This window comes from Heterocephalus glaber, unplaced genomic scaffold (assembly GCF_053883595.1).
Source record: "Heterocephalus glaber isolate CG9 unplaced genomic scaffold, H.glaber_assembly_v1.0 deba00001431, whole genome shotgun sequence".
NCBI lineage: Eukaryota > Metazoa > Chordata > Mammalia > Rodentia > Bathyergidae > Heterocephalus > Heterocephalus glaber.
Genome location: NW_028258295.1, coordinates 1,464,263 through 1,489,674, shown reverse-complemented (window position 1 = coordinate 1,489,674; position 25,412 = coordinate 1,464,263). Strand labels below are relative to the sequence as shown.

Below are 25,412 nucleotides of genomic sequence, written 5' to 3'. Positions count from 1 at the left end.
ATTAAATAGCTACTATTTGTCAGACACTATGCCAGGTGCTTTATATAGCCACACCACATGCCTGTAACAGCAAAACATGTGTGCTAAGATACTTTGTTATATATGTGAAAAACCTGAAACTCAGGATGTCCAAAATTACATGGATAATTAACAAAGCAGAACTTCCAACTCAATTCGTGGTAACTTCAAAGGGCTTTTAGAGTTTGAAGGGTTCTTCTATACATACGTCCTTGCCCTTTCAATCTGTCTTAGTTTTCTTTTTTCGTTGCTAGGACAAAATACCTGACAACCACAAGTTAAAGGAAAAGGTTTATTTCAGGTAACAGTTTGTAGAGGTTTCAGTCCATAGTCGGCTTGCTCCAAGGCAGAGGGGCATCACAGAGGAGAAACAGTTTGTGGTGTGGTAGGCAGAAGGCAGCAAAGAGCAAACAGCAAGCAGCAGCAGAAGCAGCAAGCATGCATTCTTTCTGTCCCTCTATATTTCATCCAGGCTACAAGTCTATTGATTGGTGGCATCCTTACCCAGGGTGGGGCTTCCACTATCCACACACTTAATCCCAGTATTATACCCTTAATTCACATTCACACCCTAACTCAGCCACCTTCAAAATTCCCCATGTATGACTGCATGAGGCTTTGCAGGGAGGCATCAAGATATAAGCCAAAACATTCTGCCCCTGGCTCCCGAAAGACTTATGCATATCCCTTTATGCAAAAGACATTAGTCTATCTCTAAGTTTTGCCAAAGTCCTAACAGTTTCAGCATTGCTGAAAAGTCCAAATCCACAGTCTCCTCTGAGATTTAAGACAAACTTAGCTGTGATCCCTGAAATAAAAGTTAAACATTTCCAACATATAATGGCACAAAACAAACATTTCCATTCCAAAAGATACCAAGAGGGGGATAGAAAGGAATGGAAACAAAGCAAGACCAAAATCCAGCAGGGCAAAGATGAAATTCCATAGTTCCATGTCCAGTAACCAGTGAAATCTGGGGCAAGATGTGAACTTCAAAGGGCTTGGGTGGCTCTGCCCCTACGGTACTTCTGATGGTTGTAGCTCCCATGGCTTCTCTCTTGGGCTGGCTCTGTTCACTCCTTGTGACTTCCTCAGATATCCATATTCCTGGCTTCTTCAACCTTTTAGCTTTGGCTTCACACTCATAGCTTCACAATGCCCTCTCACGGGCACTTTGCCTGGCCTCCAAGTCTCTTTAAAAAATCTGAGTGGAAGCCTTCCTGACCACACAACTCCTGCATTCTGCATGCAACTAAAATTAGGACCGCGTGGATGATGCCATGGTTTGGCACCAACTGGAGAAGTAGCCAGCCTTCCTTTTCTCATGGCTGTAGGGGTTGAGTGCTTGGCTTGCTGAGCATTATGAACCCAATCTGGAGAAATGGATTCTCTAGGCTGCCACCATTCTGGAACATGATGCCTATATTCTCAAATAAAAGTCTTTCACCTTTCCAATTTGAGGTTGCAAATGGTGAAGTCCCGCTATTTTTGTGTGTGTGATGTCTTCAGGCCATATTTTCTATTGTCATGTTCTTTCTCAGCTACCAAGATTTTTTCTCTATCTTTGCGATTCATACTTTACTGGAGTTTCCTTTCTGGCTAAACTCAAAACATTTAAAATTATTCTGCTGGGCTCTTTGCCCTTGATTCTCAACATACATCTGGTTAAATGAAATCTACCCAGATTTCATAAGGAGTACTTGGAGGCCAGGCAATGTGCCCATGAGAGGGCATTGTGAAGCTATGAGTGTGAAGCCAAAGCTAAAAGGTTGAAGAAGCCAGGAATATGGATATCTGAGGAAGTCACAAGGAGTGAACAGAGCCAGCCCAAGAGAGAAGCCATGGGAGCTACAACCATCAGAAGTACCGTAGGGGCAGAGCCACCCAAGCCCTTTGAAGTTCACATCTTGCCCCAGATTTCACTGGTTACTGGACATGGAACTATGGAATTTCATCTTTGCCCTGCTGGATTTTGGTCTTGCTTTGTTTCCATTCCTTTCTATCCCCCCTCTTGGTATCTTTTGGAATGGAAATGTTTGTTTTGTGCTATTGTATGTGACATTCCACTGCCTCAACATTAGACGTCCTTGAAATTTATTCCACCACACTTAATTTCAGTCTCAGGCAAAGTTTCTGAACAAGACCAAATTGGAGAGAAATTTTCTGCCAAAGCATAACACACTTGGTCTGGAGTCCAATAACCAATGCAGTACTTCTTCCTAACAGAAACCTCCTAAGCATGGTCCTTACTGTCAGCATTTTTATCAGCAACCTGGTTTTCTGAGATCTGACCAGAATCTGTCATCAAGTTCAGCTTACAGCATTCCAGGGCTGCTTTTTCAGTTGACATCTTCAAACCTTCCCAAAATCTTTCTACAAGCCAATTTCAAAGTCTTCTGAACCACCTGGCCAGGTGGCATCACAGCAATGGTCCCATTTGTCTGGTACCAAAATCTGTCTTAGTTACTTTTAGCAGTGCTGCAACAAAGTACCCTATCTCCACAAGTTAAAGGAGGAAAGGTTTATTTCAAGTCACATTTTGTAAAGGTTCTGGTCCATAGCCAGCTGGCTCCAAGGCAGTGTGGCATGGCAGAGGAGCATGACAGAAGAGAAACAGTCCATAGTAACCCGGCAGAAAATGGCAAAGCAGCAAGCAGCAAGCAGCAGCCTGCCTTCTTTCTGTCCCTTATATTCCATTCAGGCTTTAAGCCTATTAATTAGTGCCACCCATACCCAGGGTGGGGCTTCCATTATTCACACCCTCAATCCCAGTATCACACCCTTAATCCACATTCACTCTGTAATCTAGCTACCTTTGAAACTTCCCACCTATGAATACATGAGGCCCTGGGGGGACATCTAGACACAAGCCTTAACATCTCCTACATCCTATATCCTCAATATCTCACAGCATTGTTTTCTGCTTGGCCTGGACAAAGTTCCAGTTGTCTCCACACAGGACTCTAGGCTACTAACAACTGGTGGAAGTTGGCACACCAATGAATCCTTTTTGCAGTCCTGTGCCTTTACCAATGGGCCAATTGAGAAGAAGAGGAACCAGTTTTCCTTTTATATATATTTATTAAAGATTTACTATATGCATACTGTGCATTGTATGACTCCATTATGTTAATTAGTAGGCTCTCTTCAAGGAGAGCATCACATCACATCAAGTGCCTAATTCATATTCTCTGGTCTCTAGGTCAAGGACTCAGCTTACTCATTCAACACATTTCCAAGCCCCTTTCTGTTTTACATTTCATATTTATAAAGCACTGGATAAGGTCTTTTGGTGGTGGTGATTGTGATGTCAGGAAGATAATGAGACTTGGTCAATGTTCTGCAGTAAGTTGCAAAACCCCAGGGTTTTTTGTTTTCCAATGACTTATTTTCCTCTTGTAGACCAAGATTATAAAATTCTCACAGAGGTCTGAGTTTCTCTTACAGCTTCTTAGGCCTCCCTAAGTTTTTGCACAGCCAATTGCTTTTAACGTTAATTGGTTTTTGTTTTGTTTTGTTTTGTTTTAGTGCTGGGGATCGAACTCAGGTCCTTGTGCTTGTGCTGCAAAACTACTGGGCTAAATCCCCGGCCCTACATTAATTGTTTTAATAAGTGTGCTACATCTAGAGTATGCTTCTGGTAGACTTTTTTTCTTCTTAGTCTAGTATCTTCCTCTCTTCTAATCTCTAAATTACCTCTTGATCTTTGTGCTGTTCAACAGAATTTGTTTCCAACTATAGCCAAGAATACTTTTTAAGGAAAATATGTACAAATGTTTCTTTTGATCAACCAAAAGATGATGTATGTGGCTTAATAAAATTTTCAGACTCCTAATTTTCTTATTAGTGGTACAAACCATTAGTATCTACCTTAAATGCCAGTACCTTCATTAATGATTTCATTAGCTCCAGCTAGCAAAATTCCTGACATATACAGTGTATACTTGACTTACAGACTCAATTTGTTTGTGAGAGTTGATTGTAACTCAAGTTGGTCAATTGCGGGCTCAGGCTCCTCTACACAGCCTTCAAAGTCTCTCTCTTGTATAAAGGCAGATCTCAGTGTCCTTAGAGAGATATTGGCCCAGGATTTCTCAATTGACCCCATACAGGAAAGGATGTTGTAATGCTCCCTCCAGAATTTTTTAAGGGTTAAATCTACATCTGAGACCATCTGGAAGCACAAGCATCTGGCATTTGGGTCAAAACTCAAGACTTTGGTTGTAAGTTAAAACTAAAATTCCAGTTGTAACCCAAGTTTTTTCATATGTCAGGCCAGTCATAACTTGAGGGTCCACTCCAGTAGGCATTTAGCAAATATAAGCTCTCATTATTGTGCACATTGACATGATGTATCTAAGAAATGACATGAAAAGGAAAAAGTATTATCATTATAACCTCTTCCCTTAACTATATTAATATTTTTATAGTTATAATTCCCTTTCCATAGATTACTGATTGCAAGATAATTTCACTTTGACATTTGTTTATCTAGCAATTGGCCTACAATCAGACAAATCAAGATCAATTATTTTTTCTGCTATTCCCACAGCCTTAACTAAGGAAAGCCACTTTGCATACAGTTTTTGCAGAAAGACTTAGGAAACATCCTTAGACATGCATAACCTCAAACAAGTTGTTCTGCTTCTAGCCTCACAAAATCTGGCCACAGGTGAACAGTTGATTTGAGGATAGTTCATTCCTTGTCTAATTAGTGGCTTGTAAAATTACTAAATCCTACTTAGGAATAGGTAAGATTGATGAGATCCTCTCAACTTTGCAACTAGCCTTAGCAATTGTGGAGAAGACTTTCCACCTGTGACAAAATACATGCAATAATCAACCTAAAAGAAAGAGATTTATTTGATTCATGGATTCAGAGGTTTCAGTCCATAGTTGGCTGGGTCCATTGCTTTTGGGTCTGCAGACAGGCAGAACATCATGGCAGGAAACACATAACAGAACATAGCTAGCTGTTTGTTCATCTCATTGCAGCTGGGAAGCAAAAAGAGAGAGGAAAGGGCTGGGTCCCAATATCCCATTCAAGGGAACATTCCCAGTGACCTAACTCTAAGTCCTACCTTCTTACAGTTCCACCACCTTCCAGTAGCACCACAGGCTGGGAACCAAGCCTTTGACACATGGCCTTGGAACTTTTAAGACCCCAACCATAACACTAGGCTATATTAATAGTGAGAGATGAATTCAGAAAGGAGTCTCAGAAAGATATCATTAAGTAGTGAGGACATATGCTGGAGTTATAAGAAAGGAGAAAAATTGTTCAGCAGAAAAAAGTGGCAGAAGCTATGAGACTACATTGGCTCTTATGATTATGATTTCTTAGTTGCTTTCAGTTTACAATTCCCCACAATTCTTTCCATTTCATCCAAACCCTGATGTTTCTTTGGGGGAGCTCTTAATATCCAACTGTTATCTCACCCCATGTTGTGGTTTAAGAAACTCAAAGCTATTCTGAGATCCATCTGTCAATTTCCTTCAGCCATTGCTACCATTCAAATATCATATTAGACTGGAAGCTTCTCCACAAGACTTACTGACTCCCAGACTGTACAGAAAAATGTAGAAAATGGTATATTCTGTTTTGAAATCCTTCCAGCTTGTTTGTCGTTTCTATCTGGTGTCTCTTATCCTTGTTTTCTCCACCCACAGCTAGGACCTGGACACTTATCAGAGTCTGAAAAGCAATGTTATTAATTCCCCTTTTCCACTTCTTTGATCAATTTTTTCTCATTTAATGAATTTTAGGGTCATCATATAGCCTTCCTAATTCTCTGGCTTGTAGTATCTCTCTAGTGGTAATTTTTTTTTTTTAGTGGTTGTCCCAGATTTTGCAATATACATTGATGACTAATCCAAGTGCGCTTTTAAATAACATTACACTACTTAATATACTTCATTATACTACTTCACTATACTACTTCATAGGCAGTGCAAGTACCTTATAACAGAGTATTCTCAATACTCCCATATTTTATAACACTGTGGTCATATATGAGCCATAATGTCTGAAGGCATTGTCGCAGTGATTTTTTGAGGAAATTGTTATCTGTTTGATCAATTAAGAGTACAAAAAATTAAATATTTAATCTTAATTATTCTTCTCTAATGTTGTAATTCTTTATAGTCTTAAGTTTCTGACCTCTGTCATTTTCCCTCTCTCTGGAGTACTTCTTTTAACATTTCATACAAAGAAGAGCTACTGGCAACAAATTCCCTGAATTTTTCCTTGAGAGAATCTTTCATTTCCTTTCAGTAGAAGGATAATTTTGCTAGGTACAGAATTGTAGGTTATTGTTTTCCTTTTAACTGTTTAATATTTCATTCACTTTCTCCTTGTTTGCATAGTTTGTGAACAGAAATCCAATGTAATTTCTATCCTCATTTTTCTATAGGTAAGGTAGTGTCCTCCCACCCTCACTCCTAATTTCTTTCAAGATTTTCTATTTGTTTTTTTCTTTTTCCTGAAGTTTAAACATGATATGCTTAGGTGTATTTTTTTATTTATCATGCTTGGTATTCTATTGTTCTAAATTTGTGGTTTGATATCTGTTACTGATTTTGGAAAATTCTCAGTATTACCTCAAATATTTCTTCTATTCCTTTCTCTCCTTCTACTCCACTGATATTCCCACCACACATGTATTATACCTCTTGAAATTGTCCCACATATACTGGTTATTCTGTTCCATCCTTTTTTCTCTTTATATTTCATTTTTGGAAGTTTCTATGATATATCTCACTGATTTTTTCCTTGACCATATCTAGTCTTCTGATGAGCTCATCAAATCAGTGTTCATTTCTGTTACAGCCTTGATTTTAGTATTTCCTTTTCCTTTTTTTTCTTAGAGACTCTGCTTACATTCCCCATCTGTTCTTGCTATACTGTGTTTTGAATCTTCTAGGCCTTAGCTCTTCCACATTTAAAATCAGGAAGTAAAATTTTTTTTTCTATTTCAAGTGGTTAGTTCTTGAAATAAAAAGGTATGAATTTTAACATATATTCCTAGCTTTAAATCTACCCAAATTGACATAAGAACTTCAAAGTGAGGAGTTTAACTGTTTGCTACCAGGTCTACCTTAAGGACTGCATTATAGCAAGTTGTTGCTGTTGTTATTATTATTATTACTGTTATCATTTTGGTGGTGAGCATTGAACCCCATGGTCTTGTGCATGCCAAACACACTAAACTGTATCCCCAGCCTCTAGCAAGTTCTTGATGCTGGTCAAATCATTTCAGAATAGGAAAGTAAGGTAAAATTTAATATTAAAATATCCTCCTGCTATGTTTTGCATCTTAGAGTTTATAAAACTTAGAAGACAAAATTCACACTATGGTGACTCAGCCCAGGAACAAGATATCCCTGGCCAACATTATGTTGATGAGACAGGAGGAGTAGCTACATCCCTACCCCAGGCATTATTTCCTACAGGCTCATTTACCCTTTTATTTAACCAATTGGTTCATACTCTGGTGGTCATAATGAATAAGGAAAGCAAGATGCACCCCACTCGTCTTCAAAAAATAGAAAATTTAATACTGTACTTGGCACTGAAGAAAACCAATTGATTTGATAAACAATCAGTAACTCTAAAGAGGGGGTGTAGTTCATTGATAGAGTATATGCTTAGCATATATGAAGTTCTTAATTCTGTTCTCAGCACCCAAAACAACAAAACAAACAAATGTCTGGAGGAGAAAAAAAATTAATATAGAACAAAATACCACTACTGTCTACTACTCTCCCTACTATGTTGATTGTGTAGCATCTACGTCATCTATTTCAGATGGGAATGTTACCAATTCTAATGGTTCTGTTGATATTTCAAAAAGATTCTAATCTCATTGCAGTAATAGCTCCTGTCATTCCTAGTGACACATATGCCATAACATTCCTAGTTAAATTGTCAGAAATATTAATGGGCTCAGATTTTATATTATTTGGACCACTGTCTATATCTTGCTTAGTATTCAAGTAACCTTGCTTTATACAGAGCATTCCAATCCCTGGGCTGGGCTTTCCAATCCCAATGTTTGTATTGTTCACTAGGGACATTAGCCTTCTCATTTCTGTGTAATTTTGATCTTCCTTAGAAGAAGACTTTTTTCAGCTCCATAGATTTTCTTCTTTAAACTTTATACTTTTCCATTTTCTGTTATGCAAGTGAACATGTTACCTGCTTTGGTCCTTATTTTCATTTTATTCTAATAGATCACTGTCTCTCAGAGTTGATATGGATTTATGATCTCTGCCTGAATTTGATATCTAGAACTGTCCTTCCCTGCCTGTCCTGCTCTATCCTTGGACTCCTTCACTACCTTCCAAAGTAGCCAAAAAGCATTTGATTCTCTGGGCTAAATATCAGCACTTCTCTCTCTGATTCATCCCAGAATATTGTTTTGAATCTCTTTATCACTTATTTGTTGGCCCTGTTTATGTTTGAATTTCACCAAGAGCAATATTTTAGAACAGGTGTTATTTTTGACAGTTTTACAGTTTGGAATCAGAATCCACACAGGAGTAAGAGTACGTGCTACTCTTAAACACTTTTTCAATTTAAATTGAACTTTAGAAGAATAAAAAGGTAAAATAATTTAGGTTAAGGGGCATGACTGAATTCCTACAATAGAGTAAAAACTTATACAATTTTCTATAAATTTCTAATGAATTTTTAATGCTATAAATCAGTGAAAATCATACCAAGCTCAGTATCTGACACCTACTTGGTACTCAGTAAATATTTATTAATAAGTATTAGACATTTTCATAAGAATTTCAAATTTCCCCAATTAAAATTTGATGCAAAGCCATGGAAATGCTATGGAAGGCTAGGAATGATCTAGAAGATTCGGTGATTGACTTAGAGTTTTCTACAGTGGATGAGCATTGGGTAGTGGTGGAAAGAACAATGTTAGAAAAAGGAACTAGAGAACTTTCCTCCAAATTCTATTTGCATAGAAAATAATATTTTTGCCTGCCTTGCACACTATAGATCAGTTAATGTAGTGAGGCTTTCTAAAGACACTTTTACTTGCACATCAAAAGTGAGTGATTCCCATTGTCCATATTGGAAGTTACCATTTTTATGTATGATAGATTTGGAAGGTAAGGGAAACTCTGGGGAAGCTAAAGCCATTCTCAGACCAAGACATTACCATTGCTTAGATTTTTATTAGACATGCTATTGTTTTTGACATAAAGAATTCTGCATTAGGTGTACAATATTCACAGATTATAAAATATACAAAATGGTCTAAATCTCTGTGATGCAACTAATATTTACTTGAAATAGCAAGGTGTTGCTAGTTATAGTTGTAGATAAATACTTCTGATATATGTTATGAAGTGACTGTTACCAATTATCTCTTATTCTAGCAATGGTTTGTTTGACCTAAGTACTTCTGTATTTTAAAATCTCTGTCTTTATCTCTCCCTCAGATTCCTCTGTTTTATTTGTATTTTATTTTCAGAGAGGAAGAGTATTTTCCTCACGTTAGGCCAGAAGTGGTTATTTCCATACTAAAAAGGTCCATCTATCTGAGAGACATTTATGCAGAACAATTTAGTCATTCTTACTGCTACAGGTGCTCAACATTGTACTCTCTAATCATTTCAGGCCCATTAATGCTGATACTACACACATGTGATAATTTTAAAGTATGGAATCTAGGACAGAATCCAATACCACAGGTGAGCTCTGACCCTAGGTTTCCCTTAGCTTGAAAGGAATGCAAATTTCATGTGTGTGTGGGGGGGGAGTATTTTGGACTTGAAAACTGATAACAGACTATTTTTATTAAGCATCTCCTGAAAAGAGAACATTTCTATTCAGCTTTGGAGGATCAACAGACTCACAGACACCCTTACAAAAGACAAAACATCTTCTCCCTTCAATGTATGGCAGAGCTGAAAAATCAAGCCACCACTGGCTGCTGACCATAACTCCATTATCTGGTGAAACCCAGTCTACTGGTATTGGTGAAGCCATCAAGATATGAGACATTTAGGTTTATAATGACAAGATTTATGTGGCAATAAATATTTGGGAGAAATTTGGGAAGAGGGAATAACTTGGTACTTGTTTAGGAACCACAATGTGCCAGCACTACCTTCTTTAATGTTTACAATTCTCCTCTAAACTCTCATTGTTATTCTTATTTTGTGAATGAGGAAACTGGGTCTCAAAGAAAGATTAAGCAGCACACATTTTCATAACTAGTAAAGCCAGGATTGATACTGAAATGCTTTGTTCCAAATCCCACTTTTTTTCCCTATAACATGCTTCCTTGAGTGAGTTGAAAACTATGTCCAGATATGGCATTTGTAAGCATTTGTGTGCATGCATAGCTATGAAGAAACACATGAGAGGAAGAATCTAAAATTGCAACAGTTCATAATTCTTAATTCTTGGAATGATTCTAAATTAAAATGTATTAGAATTTACTATGTTATAACTAAGCAGATATAAGCAAAGCGTTTTAGGTCCATACCACGACATGCTCCTTGATATATGGTCTCTACTCTGCATATTTTTCACAAACTGTTGGCGACTGAACAGTTTTGCATGTAAATTCTCTAGGCATTCTTTCTACCATCTTTTTGCCCTAGAAATTCTTGTTTCTTATAACAAAAAGGAAGATTCCCTTTCTCATTTTCAGTGTTGACAGATTGTTGAGGCTGAAACCCTTGTTCTAAGTGATTTTTATAGCAGATAGAAAGCTTTCATGAAAAGAAAGCCACAAACGGGCAAGGAGTCATAGATATTAGAGCTAAAAGGGAATTTTAATGCCATTTATTCAAGCATCCCATTTTTATTATTGAGGAAACTAAGCATTAGGGAGCCCTGAAAACAGAATATTAAAGTAACAGCTACCCTATGTAAGATATGCCATCCATTTCCCAAATTATGGCACTTTTGACAGTGAAAGGGGTGGCAACAGGGTAGGGTTGTAGGGAAAGGGCACTCATACTTTCCCAGGAGACCAGGACATACAGTGGTTTTAACTTTTTTGAATTTTTATAACAATGAAATGAAATAGCATATGTGACAGTGCCTTGGTTAATGCTGCACCAGACACCAGAAAGCACACAATCAATTTTGGTCAATTGCGATCTGAAAGTCCAGTCACCTAGAAAGTTACCAAGAAATTTGTGAGTTAAGCTCAAGTTCTCTGTCTTCAGAAGCTAAGAATCAGAAGTACCAAATGAAAGTACAAATGATAACTAATCATCAGGTTTTATGTTTATTTAAAATTTTAGTTTTATTCTGTCTCTAACATGGCGAAGTGATCTCTCGTGTTTTTCAATTTTATAGGTTGACCAAATTAGTGACTATGACAGAAACATATTAATAGACAAACATGCAGAGTAATAAATCCTGCGGGAAGAAAGAAAGTAACAAAAGGAGATTAAGGAAGGAAGAAAGGACAAAGGAGGATGTCAAGAGCAATTGTTTTCTAAGATATAAGATTATGTGGGCTCTATATCCAGACAAGGTGTTATGTGTTTTACATAGAACTACTTTAAAAGAAAACAAGATCAAATATAGATTTGTAACTTAAAAATGACAGATTTAGAACTACTTGATTCTACTAACATTTTATTGTATAAAATATGTGCCTGTATCTCTCTTTTGGTTGAATCTATCTTTATTTAATGTTATCTGCTTTCAGGGTCCTTGAACTCACCTGGCTCCAGGTTTTCCATGAAAATAGCTTCAGTTCATTCTTTAACTCATGGAAAAACACAAGTAAGTGATCTAGTGTTAACCTATGTGTAGCCAAGGGTAGTTAGAAAGTAACAATGATATAAAATGCTTTACTAGGATATATCATTTAAAAGCTCCAAGTTCTACAAATTTTGATTCTATCTCCTTCCAAAGAGACAAAGAGGCATCCCTTTCTCTACATTTGAATCCAGTATGTTGGCTTCCTTTAAGGAATTTCTAGCTGAAATCTTATCTGCAGTACTTGGACAAATTCTGCTTCTTGCCATTTGTCTGACAGCAATGAAATTTCAAATATGATCCAGGCTGTGAAGTCTGGCCCTTGTCAGCTCCTGTTTTGACCTTTTCACTATTCCCTGTTCTGGCTGACTGGCCATTTGCCAGCCTCTCCTGGAGGTTGGTCAGGTTCTAAGGACTGGAAGAATGGCATCACCAGCTAACCAGCAAACCAACTATTGAAAAGGTCAGGACAAGCATGTCTGCTCTACAGCTGCATAGAGAACCACACCAATGTATGCACAAAATTTAGATGGATAGAGGCAACACTGTGAAAACATTCTGTTCTAGTATTATTGCAACAAAAATGAAGAAATTTGAATAATATTGATTATTTCACACTAGAGCACACTGATGTAAAAACTTCCATTTTATAATTAAAGTATATAGTTATGGAAGGCTATGACTGTTTCTAGCTTATACTCAACACTGGATTTTTTCAAGTAAGAATTTTTGAATAAGATCCCCCTCAAATAACTGATTTTTCTTATTTTGGCTTGAGACTTTTATTTTTAAATAAATTTCTATTTTTCTTTTATCTTTGAGCTATAGCTTCATTTTTATTCAGTGGAGGTACATTTTCTTTTAAGTACAATCAAGACTGCCAAAACATGAATAATTAAAATAAAAATATCTTAGACTTTGATGATGTTACATGCTGTTATGAACATATTGTTTTGGAAAGGATATGATAGTTTAAACTATGGAGACAAATTAATCCTTAAATCTCAAGACTTAATACACTAAAGCTTTACTACTTCTCATGTGACATTCACAATGTGGGTTAGCAGGGGACTCGGTTCTGCATTAGCTCACAAAACAGTCTGATGAAGACTCCATCATCCTAATAACATGCCTTAGGAGTTTGCCATACATACCTTAAAAGACATTTATTCTTCTGTGCTTAGGGCTAAATTGAAAACACATCACTTCTGCTCATAATGCTTTGGCCTGAATTTGTCACATGCCCAAAGTGGAAGTATGAGTGATCATTTGGATAGTCCCTAACAAACAGATGTCTCGACCACACACACTTACACCACTGTCTTCTGTAAGCATAATAGCCTTGAGATATTGATAATTTTGCTCCTAGTAATAATATAACAACTATTTATCATTTCCCGGTTTTGTATCAGGAAAGGAATGTTGAGTCCTCATTTTACTTATCTAAAAACTGAAGGTCCTAGGGATTAGTATGTCACCTCAAGACATCCCAGAGGCAGATGCTATGCTGCAATTAGAAGTAGAGGAGACTTATTGTAAGGGAAATTCCCCTGAAATATACAGGGGGGGGGGAGGGAGAGTGAGAGAGCGCAAAGGTAGGCATGAAGCATCTTTGGGCCATGCATGGTGCAGATCTGATACTCAAAGTACAGGGAAAGGGAAGAGGTAGCCTCACACTGTCTTAGTAGTTCTGAAAGCTGTGGCTTCCTAGCAGGAGTTCCAGACGTGGCCATTTGGACAAGTCTCACATATCTGAGCCTTAGCACCCCTGTCATGCTCAGTCACAAGCTAGGAGCGAGTGTTCTTCACTTTTGCTTGGAGACAGATCCCAAAGATGTTGCAGCTGAGGTTGTTAGCAGACTGCACTTGTCCCAGCAGATATGTTTTCTGAAGTGCTGCCCCAGGTAGCTATACAAAAACTAGCAATTGGAGAGCAAAAATACAGATGTTACCCAACTTACAATGGTTTGATTTACAGTTTCTCAACTTTACAGCAATGGAAAAGTGACAAACATTCAGTGGAAACCATACTCCAATTTTGAATTTGAATCTTTTCCCTGACTATTAATGTGAGTTGTGAAACTCTCTTGGGATGTTGGCCAGCAGCAGGGAGCCGCAGCTCCTAATCACGAATATAAGCACTGATACTCTAAAGTGTGCTATGTTACTAAACTATGATGTTCGATAGGTTAGGGGTATTGAATGTATTTTTGACATACAGTATTGCCAAGGTCTGATAGGCTTATCAGAATATAACCCCACTGTAAGTTGAGAAGCATCTGTATGTATTCTGGTGTTCTGGTGCTAAGACTTTCTTCTGCCTCTTCAGCATGCATGGCTGGCTATAGAAAAATGTTTAATATGATTAAACTAGTTAAGGAGCAAGATTAAAAAATAGTATTTTTAAGGGCCAGGGATTTAGCTCAGTGTTTCCGCTGCCTGCCTCATAAGCACAAGTATCTGAGTTTGATCCCCAGTAAAAAAAAAAAAAAACCCAGTATTTTTACAAGAGAAATACAAAATATGCATAGTCATGAAATCACAATTCTCATTTCATTTCTGCCCTTGACAAGCTATGTGACCTTGATAGAGTCTTTTAACCTCTGTGTTTAGCATTTACCCAACTGCCTGAGGGATGCTCTGTATCCCTGGCAGCAATATTAAATAAAAAGGGAACCCTTTGCTTCATAACTTTCCATGGCAGGAATTTCCCCTACAGTTGAGGTAAGTTGTCCTCTCTTTACTAAATGTGAATAAGAAATTTCCAGAGAGTAAGTCTGTGAGATGAATTGTGGTATAGGACAATAAAAAGATGACATGAACATAACAGCAAAACAAGATGTGGTTGGCCAAAACATGTTGTAATTAATATATCCCAGGAGCTCAATTGTCTTCTTTCTATGGTTGGAGCCTAAAGGAACAAAGGAGGAGAGGAGGAAAACCAATGCAATTAAAGACAATGAAGTTCAAATCTGTGCTTTAGGGATCTTTCATTAACCATTTGAAGGCAGGTTCACAATGGGTTAATAAAAGCCTTGACCTCTGGTGTTAGGAATATATTGTTAGGGGAAAATCATATTCTTAGCCCAGAGAAAAGGGAAGTAAATTTGTCTATGATTCAATTAATAAATGTATATAGAATTGACATCTAGAAAGTGAGTGTATCTATGTGAAGAGTGCTGTGGAAGCCGGATAAATTGGGGTGCCTTGTTTTTATGGACAATCATTCCCTTTAAGCAGATGGCTAAATTGAATTTGAAGGGATCAAAACACTAGATTATAGGAAGTAATTCAAAATTTAGAAAGGAATAGTCTTAAAGAGTAGATAATATCAACTAATTTATATTTTGCTTTAGAAGAATTTCCTAACTCATTTTCAGCAGAGAATCTGCTTATGCATTGGTGTGTTATCCAGTTGAATATTAAAATAGACTTATATTCTCTAGATCCTCAAAAATTACAGAAGAATGGAAGTACTTGAGAGTTCTATGTTGGGAATATAAGGTATGAGATGAGTAATGGACCTTCAAGTGAAAGTATCAGGTATATGAATGACCTCAAAGCTAAAGCGCCACAGTCTTAGCCAAGAAATCTTCAGATGTTTCCATATCTCCCTTAGATGTTCCATCATCACAAAAACCTAGTATATCTAAAATAAAACTTACCTTCTTCAAGAAGCTTGTAAATCTCATGGACAGTCTAGGTTCCTCTCTCTCCCTTTCTACCCATGTCCTGTCAATTATACCTTTGTAATGGCCATATTCCCCTCACTCTCCATTTAACCTGCACCTACTCTTGTCAGGCCCAACATCCCCAGAATCCCTTTACACCTAGAAACTACGAATCTGACTACAGAGTCATCATTCAATTTCATTCTTTGTAGTACCTCCACATTAATCTTTCAAAAAATAGTCCTCTGTCAGTGTCCTCTTTCAACTCAGAACTCTTTAATTCACTATTAATGGTAGAGATTGCTAAATGACTCTCAATGTCCATTACACCAGTGATTATTCCTTAGGAAAATAGTCATGGACAATATTGTTAGCTGAGAAAACCACCTTTCTCAAGTTTCCTTGTACTTATATTGGGTTGCATGATCAAGCTCTAGTTAATGAGATGCAAGCAGTAGTTGTCTTTTGAGTTTTTTGCTTCAAAAGAAAAGAGTAATTGCTTCATTCTCTTCTTCTTTCAGTTACGGAATGTGATTAGATTGCTAGAGCTACAGCAATTGTCTTGAATCCTAAGATTATCTTGAAGGTGAAAATCAGTTCTGAAGATGACTGAATCAAAAGACAGAAGGAGACTAAGTTCTCATGACTTCATGGAACTGTCATACTATCCTTGGACTCCATGATTTTGTAACCTTTTTATTTACATAGGAAAGTAAATGGTCGTTTAAATTATTGTCCGAGAGTGTATTACTTGAGACAAAATTAAATCTCGTCAGCTATACCATTATCCCCAAGATGCTGCCTGAAGTTCTTAACTTGATATTCACAGTGGAAACTCTACTTGCCCCTACGACTAATTCTACAACACTTCTTCCACCAGAAACATTTCTTTAATCAAGTTAATATTCTCCAAATGTGCTCTGCATGCTCCTGGTTCTGAAATTTACCGCACTATCTCAGCTACTGTGACTTTCAATTACCCCAGGCATCTGTACCAGAACTTAAATAAATAATAGAATAATGGACTTTTCAAAATGGAAGAGGATTTAAAATTTCTCCAATTCAAAACTTTCCATACAGTGAAGGAAAATGTTTCATATCCTTAATACTAAACTGTGTTTGGTGACCACACCCTTTTACAGGACCCCTGGATATTCAGTGCACCTTGAGGTTTTAGAGGCATTGCATCTGTAGCATATCTGATCAAATGCTGCTTAACTACTGTGCAGGTTGCTCACGATACAGAAGAAACATTCACCTTCTCTGATTCTAGGGCTGCTCTGATTATTAGCAAGCCATTCTATATAATCAGCTGGAAACTGCTTCCTTGGAACTTTCATCTTATTTTCAGTCCCTGGACTAACAAATAATACTGATGCACCACAATTATTTGAAGGTAGCTATCACTGGTTGTAAACCTTCTCTTTTCAGAGGTGAATGACCCATCGATATTCTTTACATAATCTGATTTTTAGACACTTTGTCTTCTTTTAGTGCTTCTAGGTTGTAAGTGCCCAATTAGAAACAAAGCCAGAATTCAATATCATATTTACAGAGTGAGTGGGACTAGATGCCACAAAAGACAGGAGGCTGTAACTTCCTTTGCCTGCAACCTATTACATGTGACTGTCAGTTAATCACTATAGTTTTGACATTGCCTTCACAACTAACATAATTTTTAGTTATATAAATATTATAAAATCAGTTTTAAACTAAATGTGATGAAAAATACCAGAAATAACACCTTGTTTGTGCTCACATTTATTTTATTTTTAATTAATGGGACAAAATCTCACTGTGTTTCCCAGGATAGCCTTGAATTTGCAATTCTTCTGTCTCAGCCTCCCAAATAGCTAGGACTATAGGTATGTATCATGCCTCCATTCACATATTGTTTTAATCAGGAAAAGCTATGTGTGAATTAAGACTCATCTTTTCTAGAAAAGAAGCTTCATATGCTACTACTGAAAACTAAAAAAGTTCTATTTAGTGCCCTGTGCTCATTCCAGTGTATAATCTCAGATTCCTCCTGCCTGTCAAATGCTTCTCTTGGAAACAAAGTGCTTGCAGCTCAGCTGATTTAAACCTCACCTTCCTGATCATTCTAGTTGTACATGCATGTGCCTGTAGTGCAGTCTCCCTGGGAAGAAGAATTCATATTTCCCACAACACCTTGTACAATGACACTAAATAAGTATTCTTAAATAAACAAGTCACTGTTTATTCACTGGGACTAGATTTGGTTTTATCAGATTCAGATGTGATAAACAAACCAATAAAATACCCAAACTCTTCTTACTGTCTTTAGGTGAAACATATAGCTCCCACTGGGATTGTCCCAGTAAAGGAGCTGACCTAGTTTAATACGGTATAAATGTAGTGTGTTCCCAAAAGGTTCCCAAACACTGGGTACACTAGAGTATTTTCAGTGTTTCAAGTGGTGCAACTAATACAGATTGACCCACTTAGAATGAGCCCTTTTACAAAAAGTGAATTCTGTTGAAAGCAGAACCATTCCACAGAATTCTTGCTGACTACTGTTCAGCAGGATTCCACTCTTCTCCAAATGGCTTTTGAAGAATTCTTATTTACCACAAAACAAAATTAAAGCAAACAGACCAAGAAAAACAAGCTGACAACAACAACTTTTATCAAAATTATGTGATTCTTTTTAAAAAGTGGGGGTAAATGCAGCAATGGAGAATATCTAACTTGAGCTTTTGCCGTCTTTTTATAGTTTCAATTTGTACAATCTTACTCATTACACTATTTATATCTTCTAGATATTTACTCTGAGATTACATTGCTGACAGGGGGCAAGTAGTATTGTTGTGTTTATGGGTCGCACAGAGTGCCCATAAACATTGGTGTCTGGGCAAAAACACTACCTTGATTGTAGAGTTTTAGAAAAAGGGATGATTTTACCAAAAGAGCCATGGTAAATTTTGATATTATTCACTCCTTACTCTAATTAAAAGATGAGTGAGATTAAAACAACAACTACTAATAATGCATTCTCTATTTAGGGAAGGTCCTGCACTACCCCTCTCTCCTCTTTTCAATGTTATACCAGCACAGAGAAGTTCTGATTTACTGATTAGCAGTGTATAGAGTTCTTCTGTCCATCCCAATATGAAGCTGATGTCCTAAAGCTGGCTTGAGGTCATCATCTCCCAATTGGGAGGACTCCAGTTTCTTGGAAGGACAGGAAGAGTGGCCCAGGGGAAGGAGGAATGGAGTAGCTGGTGTAGGCCAGCTCTGTTCTAGGACTGGGGACAGGGGCTCATTTTTATTTCCCACTGTGAAGCTATAAAAGCAAGCTAAATGAAAAATGAGCCACCTATTGATGGAAAATTTGGGTTGCTTCCAATCTTTTGCTACTACTAACAATGCTGCAATAGATATTCATGTATATCATTTTCCATGTGGCCTAGTATAACTCCAGGATACATTTCCAGAAGTAGAATAGCTGGGTCAAAGGGCATATGCATTTGTAATTTTAATACATATTACCAAATTGGCCTCCTTAGGGATTTACATTCACACTAGCAATGTATAAAAGTGACTCTCCCGAAGTCTTACCAATAGATTTTATCAGACTGAGATTTTGTACAATCTGATAGGTGAAAACAGTATCTAGTGTGGTTCTAAAACTGCTTTTCATTTATGAGTAGCTTCATGTATTTAAAATGTTTAGAATTTCTTTTTATATTCTTCTCTCATGTTCATGTTGACTTTCACAAAAATTAAAGGGCTCTTTATATCTTAGGAAGACAAGCTCTTTTTCTCAATATTTGTTGCAAGAATTTAAATTCAGTATAGCATGCATAATTTTCTTTGTTTAATGGTATATTTTTATGCTGGCTTTCTTTTAATTTGATGTACTTATATTTATAAATTTTAAAAATTTTGAATTTTGAGATATATTTAGATAGTCCTTTTCTTGTCCAAGCCTACAATAGAATCCTTCCATATTTTCTTTTAGTATTTTTATGGTTTCATGTCTATATTTAAATTTTGGTCCATTTGGAATTTATCCTGTTTTGAAGTATGGAATGTGGATCCAAGAATTCCAACAATTTTTATTGAAAGCCCTATCCTTTTCTGACTTGAGATGCCACTCTTGAAATATATATTTTTGGTTTTATCACTGAACCTTCCCTATTTTTTCCTATAAGTATGTTGGTCTCTTCATGTACAAATGTCATGCTCTTTTCATTGTGGAGGATTTGAAATGAACTGGACTATTTCTCTTCTTTACTCTTTTCAGAAATTCTCTAAATATTATTTATATGTTATGTTTTAAAAAATAATTTCTTAATACCATAAGATATTTCTATTTTATTCCCCAATAGAACATCTTTCTTAATTGCAAAATCATAGAGGAATTCTTACTAAACACAGACTTGCTCACAATCTTCACTATAACTTAACATTGGGAGGAATTATATGTTTGTATAAGTTTCATTTAAAACTTTTTTATTTTATTAGGATGTTTCCAGTTCATGGAGTTTAAAATCATCTTGGGCAAGTGGTTACATGTACACACAACAGCTTGTTTCCTTTTTTTTCAATCCCCTTTCCCTTCCCTCCCCTTCCCTCACTCCTCCAAATCTCTTATCCCGTGTTTCATTCTTGATCAATCTTAGCTCATACTATGACATACAATGTTTACATTAATTGAGGTTATTGTTTATATAAGTTTATATATGTATTTTAAAAAATTAATTTTATTGGTACATTTGAGGTATACAACATGGTGACATTCATCATTGGAAATTTGTACCTTGAATAATATGTCTTGGTTCTTATTTTTTTCCCATTTCCCTGCCCTACCTTCAACCACTCCACCCATCCCCGTTTACAAAGACTGCATCCATTTTTTCATTTTGTCATATTAATTCCATTCGCTTCTTTCCTTTCCCCTAGCCCTCCCACTTCCCCTTCCCCTTTGGACCTTTTCTTCCTGTTTCACATTATATATTATATATTTTGATCTTCGTTTATACTTTCAGTTTCTCACACTAGAGAAACTATTTGGTATTTACACGTGTCCTATTTATTTCACTTAAGAGTATCGCCTCAATGAGCATCACTTTAGCTATAAATGTCTCTAGTTTCTCATGATTTATGGCTCAGTAATACTCCACTTTATATATAAAAAAATCCACATTTTCTTTATCCAGCCTCCAGTTGATGGGCAATTGGGCTATTTCCAAGTTTTAGCTATTACAGAATGTGCCCCTATGAACACGGGCGCACATATGTTGCTGTGGTATGATCCTTTCGGGAAGATACTCAACAAGGGAATAGCTGGGTCAAATAAGACCTCCAATCCTAGTTTTTTGAGGTATCACCATACTGATTTCCACAGTGGTTGCACCAGTCTACACTCCCACCAACAGTGAAGAAAGGTTCCTTTTTCCTCACAGCACCACCAGCATTTGTTATTGGTTGATTTCATGATAGCAGCCATTCTTTCTGGAGTGAGGTGGAATCTCACCGTTGTTTTCATTTGCATCTCTCAAATAACCAGTGATGTTGAACATTTTGTCATATGTTTATTTGCTATTTCTACTTCTTTGTCTGAGAAATGTCTGTTCATTTCAGATGCCCATTTTTGGATTGGGCCTTTAAATTTGGGAGGTCTGATTTTTTAAGTTCTTTGTATATTTTAGATATTAGACTTTTGTCTGAGGAACAGCTGGTAAAATTTTTCTCGCATTGTGTGTTGTCTCTTTACGCTGTTGGTGGCTTCTCTTGCTGTGCAGAAGCATTTTAATAGGAAGAGATCCCACTTGTTGATTGTTTGTGCTAGTTCACATGAGACTGAGGTTTTGTTCATGAAATCTTTTCCTGGGTCAATGTCTTCAAGAGTTCTACCTGACCTCTCTTCCAGCTGGTTTAGTGTTTCTGTTTTAATATTTAGATCTTTAATTCATTTCAATCTTAGTTTAGTCCATGGTGAGAGATATAGGTCTAGTTTTAATCTTTGGTAAGTTGAAATCCAGTTTTTCAAGCACCATTTACTAAAAAGGCTATCTTTCCTCCAGTGAGGGTGTGTGGCTTCTTTGTCGAAGACAAGGTGGCTGAGTATGTCTGGAGTTGTTTCTGCATTTTCTAATCTATTCCACCCATCCTCAGGTCTGTTTCTTTGCCAGTACCATGCTGTTTTTTTTTATCACAGTAGCTTTGTAGTATAGTTTCAAGTTTGGGATTGTGATACTCCCTATCTTGTCATTATTGCCTAGAATTGCTTTTGCTATTCTAGGTCTGTTCTTGTTTCAAATGAAGTTTGAGATTGTTTCCTCAAGGCCTGTGAAGTATAATGATGGAATTTCAATTGAGATTGCATTAAATTTTCATAGCAATTTTGAAAGTATGGCCATTTTCACTATATTGGTTATTCCTACCCAGGAGCAAGGATGTCTTTCCATTTTCTGATATCTTCTTTGACTTCTTTTTTCAGAGTGCTATAGTTTTCAGAGTAGAGGTCTTTTATTTCTTTCATTAGGTTAATTTTTAGGTATTTCATTTTTTGGGATGCTATTGTGAAGGGAGTTGTTTTTCCAGTACTTCTTTCAGTGAGTCTGTTGTTGGCGTAGAGGAATGCTATTGATTTTTGTGTGTTGACCTTGTATCCAGCTACTCTACTGAATTTGGTTCTGAAGTCTAGAAGACTTTTGCTGGAGTTCTTGGGGTCTTTTATATAGAGTATCATGTCATCTGCAAATAATGACAATTTGACTTCTTCATTTCCTATCTTTATTCCTTTTATTTCTTTCTCTTATCTAATTGCTGTGGCTAATGTTTCCAAAATCATACTGAACAGGAGTGGGGATAGTAGACATCTTGTCTTGTTCCTGATTTTTGTGTGAAGGATTTTGATTTTGACCATTTAGTATGATATTGGCTGTTGGTTTTCATAAATGGGTTTTATCAGGTTGAGTTAGAGATTGTCTATTCTAATATTTGTAGGGTTTTTATCATTAATGGGTGTTGGATTTTGTCAAATGCTTTTTCTTCATCTATTGACATGATCATATGGTTTTTGTCCTTGGCTCTATTGATATAGTGTACCACAGTTATTGATTTGTGTATGTTGAACCATCCCTGCATCTCTGGGATGAATCTCACTTGGTCAGGGTGTATGATCTTGATGATCTTCTGCATTCTGTTTGCCAGTATCTTATTGAAGATTTTTGCATCTAAGTTCTTTATTGAGATTGGCCTACAGTTCTCTTTTTTGGTTGGGTCTGTCTCTGCTTTGGGGATCAAGGTGATGCTTGCTTCCAGGAATGAATTTGGGAGTATTGCTTCCCTTTGAATTTCATTGAAGAGTTTAAATAGTAGTGGTATTAGTTCTCTAAATGTCTTGTAGAATTCAGCAGTGAAGCCATCAGGGCCTGTGCTTTTCTTTGTTGGTAAGTTTTTAATTATGTTTTCAATTTCATTGAGTGATATTGGGTTGTTTAGAATTTTTAGGTCTTCTTTGTCAAACTTTGGTAATTCATATGTAACTAGAAATCTGTCCATTTGTTCTGTGTTTTCTGTCTTATTGACATATAGGTTCTCTAAGTAGGTATTGATGAGCCTCTGGATTTCTGCTGCGTTCATTGTAATTTCACCCTTTTCATTCCTAAGTGCATGGATGTGGGTCTTTTCTTTACTGTTTTTGATAAGGTTATCAATTTTGTTTATTCTTTTTGGGTTTTTTGTTTGTTTGTTTTTTGATTTTGGTACTGGGAATCAAACTCAACACCTTGCACTTGTGATACAGGTGTGGTGCCACTGAGCTAAATCCCCAGCCCAATTTTGTTTCTTCTTTCAGAGAACCAACTCTTTGCTTCATGGATTTTTAAAATTGTTCTCTTAGTCTCCATTGCATTGATTTTTGCTCTGATCTTTATATTTTCCTCCCTTGTATGAGCTTTGGGTTTGTCCTCTGCTTTTTTTGAGAAGCTTAAGGTCCAGCATCAGGTTGTTTATTTGAGCTCACTCTGTTTTCCTAATATGAGTATTTACTAGTATGAATTTCCTTCGTAAGGCTGCTTTCATTTTGTCCCATAGATTCCAATATGTTGTATTGACATTGTCATTTAATTGTAGAAACTGTCTGATTTCTTCTTTAATTTCCTCTGTGTCCCATTCATTGTTCAGAAGTGTGTTGTTCAGTTTCCATGTGTTTATGAAATTCTTCTGGTTTCTTTTGCTATTAATCTCCAATTTCATTGCATTATGGTCTGACAATATACAGGGGATAATTTCAAGTCTTTTGCACTTACTTAAACATGTTCTATGAGCAAGTATGTGGTCTATTTTGGAGAATGACCCATGTGTAACTGAAAAGAATGTATATTTTGATTTTGTGGGTTAGAAGACTTGGTAAACATTTGTTAAGTTCATTTGTTCAAGAGTTTGATAAATTCTAGTATTTCAATGTTTATTTTCTATCCAGTGGATCTATCTATTTGTGATAGTGGGGTATTGAGATCCCTCACTACTATGGTATTAGTGCTTATTTGATTTTTCATGTCTGTTATTATTTGTTTTATATAGTTGGACACACTAGTATTTGGTTCATATATGTTTATGATTGTCATTCTCTTCCTCTTGTATTGTTCCCTTTACAAGGATATAGTGTCTTTCTTTGTCTCTCTTAATAAATGCTGGTTAGAAATCCATTTGATCTGCAAAGAGGATAGCTACTCCTGATTTTTTTCAGGTTCTTGTCATATAGAGTTTTGTTTTCCACCCTTTAACTTTCAGTCTATGGGTTTCTTTTTGAATTAAGTGTGTTTCTAGTATGCAGCATATTGTTGGATCTTGCTTCTTGACCGCTTCTGCCAGTCTGTTTCTTTTGATTGGTGAATTGAGACCATTAACATTGATGGTTATAACTGATATGTATTAATTTATCCTTGTCATGGCTTTTTCTTTTTGTTGTATTCTCCCCCATTGCATTTAATTTCTTTTCATGCCTAATGGATTCATTTTGCTGGGATTCCTGGGGTTGTGATCCTCATTGTCTTTTCCTAGGATATTGTATAAATTTTGTTGGAGTGGTGGTTTGATATTCATGAAGTTCCTGATGAGCTCTTTGTCATGAAAGTATCTTATTTCTCCATCAATTTTGAAAGATAGTTTTACAGGGTACATCAATCTGGGTTGGAGGTTGTTTTCCTTTAGGGCTTGAAATATGTCACTCCAGGCTCTCCTTGATCTGAGGGTTTGTGTTGAGAACTCTGCTGTGAATTTGATGGGCTTTTCTTTGTATATGATTTGTTTCTTTTCTCTGACTGCTTATAGAATTTTGCTCTGTTGGGTTTCTGGAGTCTTCACTCTTCTATGCCTAGGTGTAGAGGTTTTTTTTTTTTTTTTGATCATGGCTAGTTGGAGTCCTATATGCCTCACTTATCTGTTTGTCAAGTTCTTTCCCCCTGCTTGTGAAGTTTTCTGCCATTACTTTTTTCCAAGTTTTGCCTATTACAAATTGGGCTGCTATGCTCTAGGCCAAGACCAGATCTCCCCGGAAGAGAACAGTAGCCATCTCCTGTGACAGTGAAGACAGAAGCTCCTCCTCTGAGGAGAAAGGAGTATCAGGAAAGCCAGGAAATGGAGGCATCTCCAGGAAAATCAACAGCATACAATCACTTATTCTCCTTTTATGTCATTGGCAACAATACTCAGGTGAGTCTTGCATGCCCAGAACCACGCTGATTCAATTCAGCAGGGCATTCCCATCCAAGTTGGCCGCTATTTAATCACTGCAATGCTTTTGAGATGCGTCTAAATTATTGTATTTGCTAGTAATTGTTCCTTTTTAATTTTGAGGAATCTATTCTATGGATATACTACAGTGTGTTTATCCATTCTCCAGTTCACAATCATGACAGCTTTTTCTAAGTTTCAGTTTCCTATAAACAACCTACAAATCTTTATGTGAAATTTTATTTCCATTGTTTTGAAGTATGTAT

The 25,412-nt window shown here is 36.6% G+C and overlaps 1 protein-coding gene across 1 annotated transcript in view; it reads left to right on the top strand.

The window, feature by feature from the left end:
• Positions 1-25,412, top strand: part of LOC106008314 (uncharacterized) — a 149,417-nt gene that overhangs the window by 98,903 nt on the left and 25,102 nt on the right. The window contains exons 4-6 of the mRNA XM_087212568.1: positions 9,656-9,729; positions 11,712-11,788; positions 24,948-25,125. Of these exons, the coding sequence (XP_087068694.1) occupies positions 9,699-9,729; positions 11,712-11,788; positions 24,948-25,125 (286 nt within the window). The 5' untranslated portion in view covers positions 9,656-9,698. The remainder of the gene's footprint in view (positions 1-9,655; positions 9,730-11,711; positions 11,789-24,947; positions 25,126-25,412) is intronic.